At 33.8% G+C, this 15,904-nt stretch overlaps 1 protein-coding gene across 8 annotated transcripts; it reads left to right on the top strand.

The window, feature by feature from the left end:
• The first annotated feature begins 5,109 nt into the window (after window positions 1–5,109).
• On the top strand, window positions 5,110–14,511 carry LOC136219023 (uncharacterized). 8 transcript variants are annotated; one of them, XR_010684028.1, is made up of 10 exons: window positions 5,110–5,392; window positions 6,799–6,933; window positions 8,003–8,075; window positions 11,996–12,466; window positions 13,202–13,403; window positions 13,494–13,536; window positions 13,695–13,750; window positions 13,849–14,070; window positions 14,215–14,310; window positions 14,393–14,511. XR_010684028.1 is itself a non-coding variant. In XM_066006211.1 (8 exons), the coding sequence occupies exons 4-8, from the start codon at window positions 13,367–13,369 to the stop codon at window positions 14,438–14,440; spliced, it is 660 nt and encodes a 219-aa protein (XP_065862283.1). In that variant the 5' UTR covers window positions 5,110–5,392; window positions 6,799–6,933; window positions 11,996–12,466; window positions 13,202–13,366; the 3' UTR covers window positions 14,441–14,511. The 8 variants fall into 7 exon arrangements, 1 of the variants encoding a protein (XP_065862283.1); XR_010684024.1 differs by lacking the exons at window positions 5,110–5,392; window positions 6,799–6,933; window positions 8,003–8,075 and adding exons at window positions 8,089–10,230; window positions 10,326–10,637; window positions 10,725–10,818 and having other exon boundaries at window positions 10,905–12,466; XR_010684022.1 differs by lacking the exons at window positions 5,110–5,392; window positions 6,799–6,933; window positions 8,003–8,075 and adding exons at window positions 8,089–10,230; window positions 10,326–10,637; window positions 10,725–10,818 and having other exon boundaries at window positions 10,905–12,466; window positions 13,494–13,750.
• The last annotated feature ends 1,393 nt before the right edge of the window (window positions 14,512–15,904 follow it).

Below are 15,904 nucleotides of genomic sequence, written 5' to 3'. Positions count from 1 at the left end.
AAATATGATAAGGGACACCGATATTATTATAGCCACAGATATAAATACGGTTACCGAAATGATAAAGAACAAGGCCATGACTATGGACACAGATATGAAAATCGGTACAACCATAAGTACGAACAAGGACATGATAAAAGGCACGGGCACGATTATGAGCATGCTTACAAATTTAAACATGTACATTATGAAGGGCATGGACAATATGGATATGAGAAATGGACATGATTTCCATAATGGCAGCATTAAATCTAAAACTGAAACTAGATCTTAAATGCTCTCATTTATCGGTTGCCTTTTGTTTATTTTCTTAAATAAACTGGATGATTATTGTAAGTTTGTCCTATATTTAATAAATAAAGTCAGTTCTAACCATATTGGTATTGTTATATGTTATCTTCCTTTAGTTCTTTAATAAAAAATGAGCAAGTTTCTTTCGTCTATATTTCTCTAACAAAATCATGGCAAATAGATATGAAATTAGGGTATCCATGTTACAGTTTTGTTAACCTATCTGTCACATATGCTTTATTATTAACTATAGTCATTACAAGAAAAACAACAGTTAGAGCATCTTCATAGGGGGTGCTCAAACGAGTATCAGCTGATGTGACATTGGATTTGACAACTCTTTGAACGGTGCCTACTATTGGAGTGATGGTGGGTGCCAAGAAGGTTGCCAAAAGGTTGCCAATTTTTGACAACCTTGCTTTAAGGTTGCCAAACTTTTTTTAAGGTTGCCAAACTTTTTTTAATATAAAAAAGTAATCTATTTGAATACTATTGGTGCACTTTTTTTTATGACTCTCTATCTTATTTCACTATTAGCTGACAATATTTATAATTAAAATAAATTATATATTAGGTAATGATTTGTGGAGTCATTGTGGCAACTTTTGAAATTGCTTACTATTGGAGCATTTTTAAATAAAAGCTTAATACATTATTTGCCTCTGAATTTGTCCAAAAAGTTTGATTCGCCCCTTCAACTCTCAAAGTGTCCCAATAGCTCACTCAACTTGCATAAAATGTTTAGTTAACCCCTGAACTTGCATAAAATGTAATCAATTGATCAATCGGTTGTAAAAAAAGTATGTTAAATGCGGAAGATATATTCCACGCATCTGAGAATGTTATTACATAATTCAAAAATAGATTAAAAATGAAGTACTTGCTCAACTATAAAACTTATCTTCTCTAATATTAGAACTATATACTCCGATCTTGGTTGTTTTACTTTTTTTAAGACATACAATAATTCTTCCGCATTTAACTCATTTTTTTTTCAACCGAGTGATAAATTGATTACATTTTACAAGAGTTTAAGGGGCTAACTGAATATTTTATGCAAGTTGAAGGGGCTATCAGGATACTTTGAAAGTTTAGGGGCCAATCAAGCTTTTTAGACAAGTTCAGGGGGCAAATGATGTATTAAGCCTTAAATAAAAGTTGTCAAGAGTGATGTGGATTATTAAATTAATAAAATATTATATTTTAATATGATGTGGTAAGTTTTGACACTTTTTGAAGCAACCTCTGTTGGAGATGCTCTTAGGGACCGACTTTTGACACCAACTGAAATCAATCTTTATAATTAATGACCAAAATTCGATCACTTACAATATTATTAGTAATTAACTTTAATACCAAATCTATCATTACAAGGGCATTCATTCAAGCTTGGTCGCCCTTTTAATTTCTTCCAAATCTATCATTACAAGGGCATTCAATCAAGTAGAGACTGATTAGTGATAATGTTATATAGTAAATAGCCAATTAGTTGTGATGTGCTTTGATTTTAGTCCTTGATATGATTTATCTATCCCTGTATATTCAAATGCATTTGAATTCAAACTTGCTCTTGTAACCTCGTGTACGACTTATTCTTTAAGTCTTCCTTTGTAATTAATATAATCAAGCTTTGAGAGTTACAAATTATATGGTATCAGAGCAGACCGTGGTTTAACAACCCTCACTTTTTCCTTCTCTTTTGTTTTCTTTCTCAGCCCTAAGAAAACACAAAAAAAAACTCTTATACTTCCATCGCAAAACACCATGGCGGAAAACGGTTCAACCTCTGCCGGCCAAAACACCATAACAAAGAAGTCCCTTCCTTTTTCCACCATCTCAACTCAAATCACCCAGAAAAGTTAACCACTAGCAACATCTCCTATGGAGAGCACAAGTGTTGCCACTCTTAAGAGGACGACGATTCGCATGTCACATTAACACAACCCATGTAGCACCTGAAACAATTGCCTAATGGAGCTGCCAATCCGGAATATGAAACTTGGGAACAAAAGGATCAACAAGTACTGAGTTTGATAACCTCTTCCATGTCGGCAAGTGTTATTGCCCAAGTCGTTAGGGCTGAAACTGCTTGTGAAGAATGTAATAAGCTTACCAAAGCCTATTCAACTAGTTCTCAGTCACAGATTCATGACCTCAAACACCGAGTCCATAATCTTCGTAGGGAGAATGATATTATCTCTACCTACATGCAGATATTAAACCGATTGAGCCCATTACGTAGGCCTAATTATAAAACACTTTGAAACAGGTAGAAGCACAGACTCATTTGATGGTAACAAGGCGAAAAACATGTTCTCTGAATCCTAAAGTGTTACAAGCAATGACTGAATGGGTGACTCCTACATGTTATACAAAGGCATTAGCAAAGTCTGAATGGCGAGAGGCTATGCGAGATGAGTATAATGCTCTTATTGATAACGAAACTTGGGAGCTTATACTCGAGCATCTTACACCAACAATTTGCACCATTGGATGGCACCATTGGTCGTTAAAAGGAATGGCTAGTTATCAGTGGCTACCATCAACGTCAGAGGCTCGATTATGAGCAAAACTACAGTCCTGTCATCAAACCAATAACTTGATTATTGTTATCTATCGTAGTAACTCATTCATGGGTAGTGAAACAACTTGATGTGAGCAATACCTTTTTGCATAGTAAGTTGGATGAAGTTATGTACATGCATCAACCTTCCGGTTTTGTACACCCCGATTTGCCTAACCATGTTTGTAGGTTAAAAAATAGCTTATACGGCCTCAAGCAAGCACCACGGATGTGACACCGTTGTTTAAAACAAGCTCTTTCCTCACTTGGTTTTGTATGCTCACAAGCTGATTCTTCACTTTATTATCTTTATAGAAAGTGTGTTTGCATTTATTGTCTAATATGTGTTGAGGATATTTTAGTAACCGGCAATTGTACCAAGTCCATTAAGAAATTAATTCAGCAACTACACGAACAATTTGCCATCCGTGATCTAAGGAAGTTATCTTATTTCCTTGGTATAGAAGCTTTTTCGGAATGACAGGTTGCAAGAGAATTTTGACTCCCTCATGTAGAAGTACAAAGCTCAGGCGTGATAGTGATGAACCATTTAATGATTCAGGCATTGTGTTGTTTGAGGGTTACAATATGCCACGATTACTCGTCCCAACATCAGTAACATACCTAAAAGTGAAGCAGATCGGTAAAATTAAAAACCAAATTTTATATATTATCTTGAGAAATTTAATATACGCCTGATACACCACGTTATCTGTGCATCAAGTCAATAATTTAATATCACATTAGGATTTAACCAATAAAATATTAATATTGGATAACTAATTAATTTTAATGCATTAAATTAAGAAAAAGATAATGATGAAGAATACTTTAAGTTGAAACACAAAACTTGAAGGAGGCAATACATAAATTTTTCATTTTTAGATATTTGATTGAATTTCCCAACATATGTTTGAAGACGAAGCTTTTAACTTGCAACTAACGACTTCTTTGTAGTTAGATGTAATCAACTATTAAAAGGCAAAGCCTATATATAAACATGATTTCAATATGTGAAATTAAAGCCTATATATAAACGTGATTTCAATATGTGAAATTAATTAATCTCTTATTTTCCATAAGTATCTATATGTTGGAAAATGGAGAACAATAATACTGAAAAAGAAGGACAATATTAAACTAGAATTGAGCAGTTAACTTGCTTTATTAATTCATGAAATGGAGGTGCCTTTTATAGGCTTACAAAGAAATTCAATACGTAAAAAATTCAATTGATCAGAACTAATTTTAGATTTATTGGCTACTATAACAGTAATAAAATCTGGCACAAAATCTGGAACAGCTATAACAGAAAATCAGCAGACATAATCTACTTCGAATTAGTCTTCAACATGCCCCCGTAATTCAAAGTTAATAACTCTAAGTAATTCTCAAAAATAGTAAAACTTGTATTGTGGTAAAGATTTTGTAAGTATGTAAGCCAATTCACATGAGTGTTGCAGTATAGTAAAGTTATCTCTTCTTGTGTAACCAAATCGCGATGAAATGCGTTGCCAAGAAAATCGATTTTTGGCAACAAGTTTTAGCAGCGACAAGAAAATGCGTTGCCAAAAAATAGCTTTAGTAACGAAAATACTTCGATCGTTGCCAAATGATGTTACAATAAATGTTTTCACATCCTCCTTCAAAATTGCGATATACTATTTCATTTACAGCTACAAACAATTATCGTTGCTGTAATTGTGGCCATTTACTGCAACGACACTGTGTGGTTGCGGTAAATGGTCACATTTACGGCAACGACACTGTATGGTTGCGGTAAATCGTCACATTTACTGCAACGTCACTGTGTGGTTGTGGTAAATGGTCACATTTACAGCAACGACCGTATGTTGTTGCGGTTTAAAGTTATTAGATTAATTAAAAAACAAATACATTATTATATATCGCTACATAGTGTGTCGTTGCAAAATATAATTCAACTAAATGATTTCCCTCCATTTTTTTTGCTTTTTTTGTTTTCCCCCCACATTCTTTTCGCGGAGGCGGGATTGAGGAATTAAGGCATTATGTTTGGCAACGACTACATCGTTGCGGTAAATTAAGACTTATATAGCAACGCCAGAGTGTTGTTGCGTTTAAAATTTAATTAATTGCTACAACCACTTTATGTTGCCAAAAATTAAAAAAAATATTGTAATTAATTTAATTATTAAAAATATGTATTTTTTAATAAAAAAAAGAAAGAAAAAAGGAAAGACTTTTACGATTTCTTGGAACCAGTAATCAGTCTACCATATTGAGAAGCTTCTTGGAAAAAGTACTCCTCATTGGAACAGCCACAACCATAGTTTGAGAAATTGACAATCACGCACCCTTACCCAAACCCTTACCCAAAACTTGCGTTTTTTTGAAGAATCTGCGTTTTCTTCCATGGCTGATGCTATCTTCCAGCCCTAACACATCTCTCTCTCTCTCTCTCTCTCTCTCTCTCTCTCTCTCTCTCTCTCTCTCTCTCTCTCTCTCCCTTTACCCCCTTGGTATTTTAGGGTTGTTCACCATCAGAGCCACAACCAGGTTAGTTTGAGAAATTAACAATCACATTTATCCTTTGGTTTGTTCCCATTTAGATTAGGTTTTCCCTAAATTAATTTTGGTTAACTGGTGTTAGTTGCTTCACATTTTATCATCATGTAATATCACTTTGTTTGGGCAAATATTTTGGGCATTTGGTTCTGGTTACTCTAGTATTTTTGGTAATTAGTTTAATTAGTATTGTAATGTGTTTGGGTAATTGTCTATTTAGGTTATGTTTGTTTGGCTTTGCTTCTGAGAATGCATTTTTAGTCATCACATGATTTTCTAACAGTCTTGAGGACAAATTTGTTTTGGAGGGTGGGTTGTGATAAAGAATATGCTCATAAGAATGAAGGAAATTTTGGAAATTAGAGGAAATATTGTGTGGGTTCTGGAGAGAGATGGTTTAATTGGTATATATAGATAAAGGATAAAGCACTGGTCACGTTACATTTATTGTGTTGGCTGTAACTAAAATATAATTTTTTTTATTAAATTAAGCTTCTACAATCGATTCATGAGCACCGAGGATTTGATAACCGAGAACACTAACTCTTTTTAAAGGCCGAAAAAACAGAGAGTGTGACTATTCTTTATATTAGAGTGAAGTATTCTCCAAGGTTTAAGTCATTCTTTTCCTGTGGAACTAGAACTGCAGAAATTGTGTTTTTGAATATCACTCTTCCAGCGCTCCTTATTTATACATTTGATACAGGAGAAACTATGGATACTCACTCAGTCAGTCATATTAGGAGTAGTTGGCTAGGAAATTTGAGTGATTGAATTTCAGAGGATCTTAATTGAAAAACTTAAAACATAAATAGAATTGTAAGTTTTTGTGGCCTTTACTATAGATTACTTAACTATAGTGAGAAAGTAAACAAACAACATGCTATATAAAATGAATCAAAAACTCTAAAAAGATGAAATGCAAAACCTGCTGTAAAATGATTGTTGAGATTAATTACAAGAATAAGCATGAGAAGCTTCTGAGATTTGAAATCAAAGTTTTTCCTGATTAGATTCAAGTTCCTAAACCAATAATCAATTGGAATTAATATATAATTCAAATTTGAACTAAATTTTCTAGTTTCAGATTTTGATAGCAATGGTGAAAGTGAAGATTTGGGGGATTTCCAGGAATATTTTGAGAAGAGAGGGATCCAACTTAGCATGATAAAATTTATATGATTATTTTGGATTATGTTTATGTAGTTGTATTTTTTTTAGATGAAATAAACAAATCTATGAAATGAATTTGATGTTGTATTCAATGTAGAAAATTAGAAACTGAGATAGTTGAGATAGTTGAATGCAATAAATATTTCCAATTTCCACTCTTAATTTAAGCCTTATATCTTTGAATTTATATGCTTTGCAATCTAATATTCTCTCCTCATCCCTAGTGTTGAGCAGATCTTAATGGTCATGATTCGTTGTTCTGGCTTGAGGTATTGATTACTAGACTACTTTCGTCATCTCGACATATACGGACGGCAGTGGAAATTTCAGAATCAGATATAGCTGAATTAAGAACACAGGTACCATAAGTTATACTTTGTTTTAGATTATTTTTAAATTGAGAGAGTTTTTTTTTGTGAATTTAAACTTCATTTGAGAATAGAATAATTACAACTTTCATGAGTTTATCCTATTAATTGAAAAAGAAAAGGGACATTTTTAAATATGAGAATCAGAGGATGTCCTGATTAAGACGTTGATAAACCAACATGACCACAACATCTATTTCATTTATTTGAATTAGTGTTGATTTAGTCTAATACAATTATAATTTGAGGTGGAAAAAAACAAGTCACCTATGTAATTATGCAAATATTAGTGCTCAACTAGTATGTTCTTTTACTGTTCAAACTTCCATGTAAATGTTAAAAAAAAGAGGGACAAAGTGTAAAAATACCCTGTCAGAAGCAATTTTACCTTTAACCTCTAAAATGGTACAAGTTAGGGGTAAAATTGCTCCATTTTAGACGTTAGGGGTAAAATTGCTCCTTATCCCTAAAAAGTATAACAAAATGTATTACTATTCGATCCTAACATAAATCGAACCGGACTGAAATATGTTGGTTCAGTCCGGACCGAACCGGATTATAATTTGATTCATTCCAAAAAAGACTAGTAATTTGGTTTGGTTTTTGGACCGAACTGCACTCACCCCTAAAGGGGACCGGTTGAGAAAGATCCAAATTTGTCAATTAAATTAGACAATTACCATTTCCTTTAGCGTGTATTTATTCATTTCTATTAGGAAAAAAAAGTCTGTGAATTTAGCACTAAGCCATGATTAATTTCTATGCATATTATTGTGGTTGTTTAAGTAATCTGTTCCTTATGTTAAATAGTCATATCATAATGTATGATTCAAATGATAGAGAGCAATTATTAAAAAAAGTGAAAATTTGAGAAATGGATAATCGAGTTTGAACAAGTACATAATTTTGGTATTAGTCCTGATGTTTACTTGCACATGTATTAGACAACTGTCAGAATTTAAAACAATAGGACAAGCCAACAACTAATACATATATTTGTTAAAACTTTTAGTGCACATAACTAATTATAAGTAATTAATTTTTCTTTTTATTTTAAAAGGGAAATTAGGAATTATTCATGGATAAAGAATGGATGAAACTCAAAGATAGAGGTGCTCCAGATTATCTACAAGGTATAGACAATTTTCTAGATTTTGCATTCGCCAATTCTAATGCATATGAAGACAACAACATTGGAAGAAGAATTAGATGCCCTTGTAGTAGATGTGTGAATGTGTATTATAAAATCAGAAGTGAAGTTCGATTTGATTTATTGAAGAATGGTTTTCTACAAAGCTACACTATGTGGGATAAACATGGTGAAAAATATATTGATCATTGTTCTGAAAGTGAGGGTACTTTTACTGCTAACGATTTAAATGATGAAGACATGCTTGATATGTTACAAGTGGGATGCGGTGTGGCTGGAATGGGATTACTTGAAAATGATCAGAGAGATGAGGATGGTCATAATGATGAACCCGAGGAACCCTCAGAAGAAGCGACTCGATTCTATCGCCTCTTAGAGGACTACAAAGAGCCACTTGTTGTGGATGGATCAAAAGTATCCAAGTTGGTTTATATTATGAAATTGTTGCATCTTAAATGCTTGAACCATTGGACTGACACCTCTTTCAGTCAATTACTGAAATTTCAAAACGAGACTCTAGGTTGCAACTTGCCAAGTTCTTATGATGCATGTCGCAAAATTATTAGTGATATTGGTCTTGATTATGTTAAAATTGATGCGTGCCCAAATGATTGTATTATCTATTGGCGGGAACATTCTGATGCGCAAGATTGTCCAAAATGTCACACTTCTAGGTGGGAGGCAAAGGGGAAAAACGTACCTCACAAAGTTTTACGATACTTCCCCATAAAACCTAGATTGCAAAGGTTATTTATGTCAACAAAGACAGCAAAAGAGATGCGTTGGCATAAAGAGGAAAGGACCGATGATGGGGTGATGAGACATCCAGCAGATTCTCTTGCATGGAAGTCATTTGACAAGGAATTCGATTCATTTGCAGATGATTCTAGAAGTGTGAGGCTTGGGTTAGCTGCAGATGGCTTCCAACCTTTCAATGCTCCTTATAATTTGCCTCCATGGATGTGCATGAAGTCTCCTTACCTTTTTCTATCTTTACTTATTGATGGACCTAATTCTCCAGGAATGGATTTGGATGTCTATTTGCAGCCTTTGATAGAGGAGTTGAAAGAGCTATAGGAGGTTGGTGCCGAAACATATGATGCATACACTAAACAGAATTTTCTCATGCACGCAAGTATCTTGTGGACCATAAGTGATTTTCCGGCATATGCAAACTTGTCTGGGTGGAGTACAAAAGGATCTTTTGCGTGTCCTTCCTATCATAAGGAACCTACATCACGTCCAATTAAAAATAGGACATCATATATGAGACATAGACGTTGGTTGCCAATGAATCATAGATGGAGAAAACTACGAAAAGCCTTTGATAATTCTATCGAAAAAGGGACTGCTCCTCTTCCATTATCCGGTGATGATGTATTGATGCAATGTAGCCAATTTAGTCAGGTTCAATTTGGCAAGGCTGGTACAAAGAGGAAGTGGGATGAGATAAATAGCTTGTATGGATGGAGAAAAAAGAGCATTTTTTTCGAGTTGCCCTATTGGAGTAAGTTGAAATTGCGCCATAACTTAGATGTTATGCATATAGAAAAGAATGTTTCTAAGAACATCATAGGGACATTGATGAATATAAAGGGTAAGACTAAGGATACTATAAAAGCTCGATTGGATTTGGTAAAAATGGATATAAAGCAAGACCTACATCCAGTTGTTGATGGAGATAAAGTGCGCATACCTGTGGCATGTTATACATTGAAAGGTGATGAGAAATCTGCATTTTTTGAGGTGTTTCAAAATTTAAAGACTCCTGATGGGTATTGTTCAAACATCTCTCGATGCGTAAAAGATAATGGTCGGAAGATGTCCTGCATGAAAAGCCATGACCACCATGTATTCATGGAGCAACTTCTTCCCATTGCTATTCGTGGAGTCCTTCCAAAAAGTGTTTGTGAGCCACTGATTGAATTAAGCTCATTCTTTCGTAATTTATGCTCAAAAAACTTGACCATGAAGGATCTTGATACTCTTGAAAGTCAAATTCCTCATACGTTGTGCAAATTAGAAATGGTTTTTCCACCATCCTTCTTCTCTGTCATGTTACACTTAGTTATTCATTTGGTGGGAGAAGCGAAGATTGCGGGTCCTGTAAGATATCGTTGGATGTATCCTATAGAAAGGTATATGAAAAATGACTACATTAATGTTTTACCTCTACAATTCAATCAATTCTTACTTTTATTTATTTTCCTAACTATAAACGTTCATATATCAGGTACTTGCGTACTTTGAAATCTTATGTTCGCAACAAAGCATACCCAGAAGGTTCAATTGCAAGGGGTTATTTGGCCGATGAATGTTTAACTTTTTGTTCTAGGTATATGGATGATATGACCACCAAGTTTAATCACTAATCTCGGAATGACGATGGTGATAATGAGCTGTCTAGCGTAAGTAAGTTGGACATTTTTTGTCCAACAGGTCGTCCTTTAGGAAAGCCTACTCCTTATCATCTCACTTCGAAGGAGTTTGAACAAGTTCATTTATATTCCCTCCATAATTGTGATGAGCTTGTAGAACTTGTAAAGTAAGTTCACCTTAATTCTAGACTATGAACAATTTATTAGCCAAAAGATATAATTCCTTAACGATGTCATATTAATTGAAATATTAGGGAGCATAAAGAGGTACTTGCCATTGAAAATTCAGCCCTTAGGAGTGTGGAGAGGAGACATACAGCTCAATTTCCAGAATGGGTTCGCAATCGTGTATGCCATCTCCTTAGTTTATTTGGATTCCATGAATTTGTTTGGTTCTTATTTAACAATGTTTTGGTCATTGTTTATATGAATAGGTGGAGCAGATGTATGAAGAAGGATCTATTGATAAGGACCTATACTATTTAGTTTGTGGTCCCTTACTCACGGTTAGGCGTTACAGTGGATATATTGTGAACGGGTTTAGGTTTCACACCGTTGATCGACAAGAAAATAGAAAAACTCAGAATAGTGGTGTCATGGTTCGAGGGGACGATGAGTTAGATAAAGAGTATTATGGTGTCCTTAGAGATGTTTATGAGCTACAATATCCTGGTGGACATCATGTGTTTGTTTTTAAGTGTGATTGGTATGATGTTCAACATCAAGGTAGAGGGTACAAAGTGGATGAATACGGAATAACTAGTCTATGTAGGGAACTATATTTAGCCACATATGAGCCATTTGTATTAGAGTCACAAGTGGAGCAAGTGTTTTATGTTCCTGAACCAAAAGACAACAATTGGCTTGTTGTGATAAAGACAGAGCCTCGAGACTTATATAAGATGCCAGAAATCAACACTGATGAGAATGTGTTAGATCAAACTAACGTCGAAGCGGTGCAACAAGAAAATTATAGGGGTTCTAATACAATCACAACACAATCAAGACATATAGAGAATATTTGTTTGGCTACAAATCATTTCATGGTGGAAAGAGGGGCTGATGTTGTTAAATTGGTTAGCAAAGAGTTGGAGAATATCAAACAGTCAAACGACAAGAAGAAAAGGAAGAAAAACAATGATTTGATGATTTTATTGTTGATGATGATGTTGTAGAATAAATCGTATTTTTCATGCTGCTCATATATTTCTTTTTTAACAATCACTTATTTTTAGTTCTTTGCTCGTGTATTCCGTTTTTCATCTTTTTAAAAGTAATTTAGGTCTGAATGTCTATTTTAATTCAATTGTCTCAAGTGTGTTTTTCTGGGTGCTTTTGATATAATATTGACCCCTGTTTTTTTCTTCTTCTTAATTTTCATCATTATGCAATCATGGTCCTATTAAGATATGGTGGTAAATTCACTTTACTTATTCTTGTGGCAAATCATTGTAAGGCAGTAGCAGGTCCAAATAATGAATTGATTTATAAGTTTTACTAGCTGCTATTTGTTTTTTGAATGTAGATATGGTGGTGCAAAGTCAAGCAAAGATATCGAAGAAAAGCACCGGTGGTGGACTTACAAAGTCTTTTAACCTTTGTGATAATGAGCTTCAAACCATTCGAGAAGGTAATACTAATATGGCTGATATTAGCAATGCAAATAGGGCGGGACGACATCAATCTAAGGAAATAAGGAAGACAACTGAAGATGGAAAAAGAAACCATATCAACGTTATCCGTAATGAGTCTCTAAGCATCAGGGAATGTAATGTTATGGGTGATATTGGCAATGCAAATAGGGTGGGACAAGGTCAATCTAAGATAGGAATGAACATTAGAGATGGAAGAAGAACTCATGTTAACTCTATCCATAGTCAGCCTCTCCACGTTGAGGAAAATGACAATGATATGGATGATATTGGCTCTAATACCCATAGTCCTATAGATGAAGAAAATACATACAATGATCAAATGCAACCTTCAAATGATCCAGGTAAAAGTCCTATATATATACTATTTTCTTATGTTGTGCACACAACTCAGTTGGTCACATATGCGTGTACATAGTCCGATTATGTCAAACTTTTTTGCTGCCCTTGTTATGCATACCCACTTCTACGTGACTATACTGAATTACGACTTTTGAAAGTTGGTTCAAGACCAATAGAAAAAGCTGATACTGGTCTGTCCCACACTTTGAGAAGCTTTAGATAACATAGAGACAAGATAGAAATTTGAGAATACAGTACAAAACCAAACACATTTATTTGATACACATATTTTTCAAGTTAAATAATAATTTTTTTATTTTATATAGAGATTCATTTGGCATTATTAGCAGAGATCATAATGTCCTTTATCTATTGATTACATGCTTTATTTGCTGGTTACACTGAAAAAAAAGATTAAATAAATGCTATTGTAGTTACATTAAGATATGGCAGCAAGTAATAATAAGCTCATATAAAATTGATGCATGAATATGCCAATTCAAGGAATAACATTGTATTTCTTCAAACCTGCATATTTTTCACAGAAAGCACTATACTAACATGCCTAAATGACATATAGCTCCAAAACTTTTAAAAACTACAGCAAAATATGATCAGTTGATACTTATATGATTGATTTCCTTATATGCATCGTTGTCTTCTGTTCTTTTACAACTAAATGTTTAGACTTTATTTTTTCTTAAGTCATTATTCTGAATTTGTTAATGATGTATAAGGTGGGAATAAACGAAAATATACAAGCAAGCTTGCAAGTAGACTTCAAACAGTTTTAAATGCTCATAAAGCAGCATATCCAACTCATAATGAAGGTGATGTAGGAGATGAAAATCCACCTCGAAAGGTCAGAACTAAGTATTTGCATGAAAATAGGTCACTAAGAGATGGAACCCAACCGAAATGATCTAAATAGTAGTCAAGGTAAGTAAGATATCATTTGTTCATTATTTTTATTTTGTGAAATAGTTTTTAGCCTGCTTCAAATCTTGGGTTTTTATTATATCAATGTAGCCTCTGCCACAAGTGCTAAAAGGAAAAGGGGCCAGCGAGGCAGGTACAGAAGCTTAACACTTGAAAAGAAGACTATGGGTGGTCAATTTAAGCTTGATATTGAGATACCTGATTACGTTCTCCAAGCTGTGGGGGAAAATGCTAGGTCCATGGTAAACTTTTGTGGTTATGTTGTGAGGACAATTGCTCTAATGGATGCAGGCGACTGGTCTGATGTCTTTGCTAAATATGGTTCATCAATGTGGTTGCAAGTGAAGGTATAATTTACCATTTGAATTCAAGTTAAGACATACATTTCTAAAATTTTGATAGCTTTTTCTATAAGATGTTATAACATTGGCCTAAAAATAAACAGAACAAGTTCAACATAAAAGATTCTTGTACACAAGAACTTCGACTTCAAGCTTTTGCAACAGACGTAATGCAGCGTTTGTACCGATTATGGAAATGTCGATTGCATTATTATTACAAAGAATGTGGAAATACGTATGAGGAGCGCTTAGAAAATCCTCCTCCTGATTTTCCAGTTGCTAGTTGGAGAGCTTGTTGTGCTACATTTAACTCGGATAAGTTCAAGGTAAGGCCTCACTAACCTTGTCCTAGTTTTGCTGTTTTTGTCTTTCTTTTTTAAATACGTCTCAAAAGTTTATTTCATATTTTGTTATATTACTGGTTTTAAAAACAATTAGCATTACTGATATGCCTTAATGTACAAATACAGCAAAGAAGTGCAAGGAATAGCAAGAATCGTAACTCAGAGAAGTGGTGTAAACACACCACAGGGAACTTGTCTTTTCCTGAGGTGGAGCATATATTGGTAAGATCACGTAATGTAGTTGGTAAAATAGGTAGTGTTACATAAATAAAAGTATACTAATACAAGCTAGTGTTGGTTTTAGACTAAAAAAATGATGGTGTGCTTCCTCCCGCGGATGTTGTATGGCTAGCTGAACATACACACACAAATGGTCAAGGAGTACTAGAGTGGGTTAATGATAGTCGCTCTAAAGAAATACATGTAAGTTAAATGAATTTGGCTTATGTTAATATCTTTATTTTATGGCTAAAGCTCTTGAATTTTATACTGTCAAAGTTAAATGAATGAATGCTGAAAAACTTAACCTAATGATTTTTTTTGTAGAAACAACTCCATCAACTTGTGCAAGACAAGGACAAAGAATCTGAATCGGATGAGACTCGTCCTCAAACACAAGAAGAAATGTTGCTTCATGTACTTGGCCCAATATCTGGCCATACCCGAGGCAAAGGTAGTGGATATGGAGGCTCGGGTAAAGCAAGATTGCAGCAAGAACAACAACAAAACCTGCGTAAACAACAAGATCAAATTACTCATCTGCAAAGTGAGCTAGAAGGAAGTCAAAATCAGATTACCCATCTACAAAATGAGCTAGAAGCAAGTAAGAAGCAAATGGAAGAATATAAAGCACAACAGACATGCACTATGGCAGATATGGAGAAGCGTCTCATGGAAATGATACAAAGAAACAACAGGTATGATGAACAACTTACATATCCCTTTTTATTTGCATAAATTAGTAACTATTTTCTATCATTGTCATATTTAACTCCCAATTACCATTCATTAGAAAAAGGTCTTCAACTCCCAATTACAACTGACATGAAGAACAACACTTGTATGAATTATTTGTTTTGACGATGATAAGAATTTCCTCTTCCCGTTGTTGCTTGAAAAGTTATTTTCTGATTCTAATGACGAATTTCCCTTCTCTATTTTTATCTGTTATTCTCTACCATTTTTACCATTTAATTACATTTTGTTCTGCTTTGCATTTCTATCATTTAATTGCATCTCTACCATTTCTAATTAACCCAATTACTTCCTCATCGAGGTCAGACATACCCTATTTGTTGCATTGTGTCTTTTCCAATATTATAATAATTGCATATCTTAATACTGCTGATGTTTTATTGAGAGAAGATAGACAATGAGTTCAAATTTGGTTTGTTTCTTTTATTTTATAGGAGTAAGGAATATCCTAGTAATTTCATGATCACTTCTTGAAAGATTTATGTTAGTCATGTTCATTTTATTTTATTATGACCCTATTCATACACTTGCTTATCCTATTTTCTTTTTCTTATTTAGGAGGGAGTTTCATGATGACAGTGATGATAATTGAATGAAAGTGAAGTATAAAAGAGGAATCTATGCTTGAGAGAATAGACCATTTTTTTTGTATAGTTAACTAATTTGTGGTTCTAATTTTTGTGAAATTCATACTCAAGCTTTTTGCAATCTTTGAAAGTTTTTGGACTATATCATTAGAGATTGTTTATGTAAAGAAACATATACATTGACTTGATAATTAATTATGCATATTAATTAGCTTTCCGTCTATGGTAATTATTGATGTTATTATTATTATTAT

Source organism: Euphorbia lathyris, chromosome 2, assembly GCF_963576675.1.
Source record: "Euphorbia lathyris chromosome 2, ddEupLath1.1, whole genome shotgun sequence".
NCBI classification, from domain to species: Eukaryota; Viridiplantae; Streptophyta; class Magnoliopsida; order Malpighiales; family Euphorbiaceae; genus Euphorbia; species Euphorbia lathyris.
This window is presented reverse-complemented; position numbering and strand designations above follow the sequence as displayed.

Bases quoted from the DNA above. Each gene is read 5' to 3' on its own strand.
- LOC136219023 (XM_066006211.1), top strand. From the start codon at position 13,367: ATGGAACCCAACCGAAATGATCTAAATAGTAGTCAAG. The intron at 13,751-13,848 runs GTATAATTTACC...AAAAATAAACAG, and splicing joins CAATGTGGTTGCAAGTGAAG to AACAAGTTCAACATAAAAGA. The intron at 14,071-14,214 runs GTAAGGCCTCAC...GTACAAATACAG, and splicing joins TTAACTCGGATAAGTTCAAG to CAAAGAAGTGCAAGGAATAG.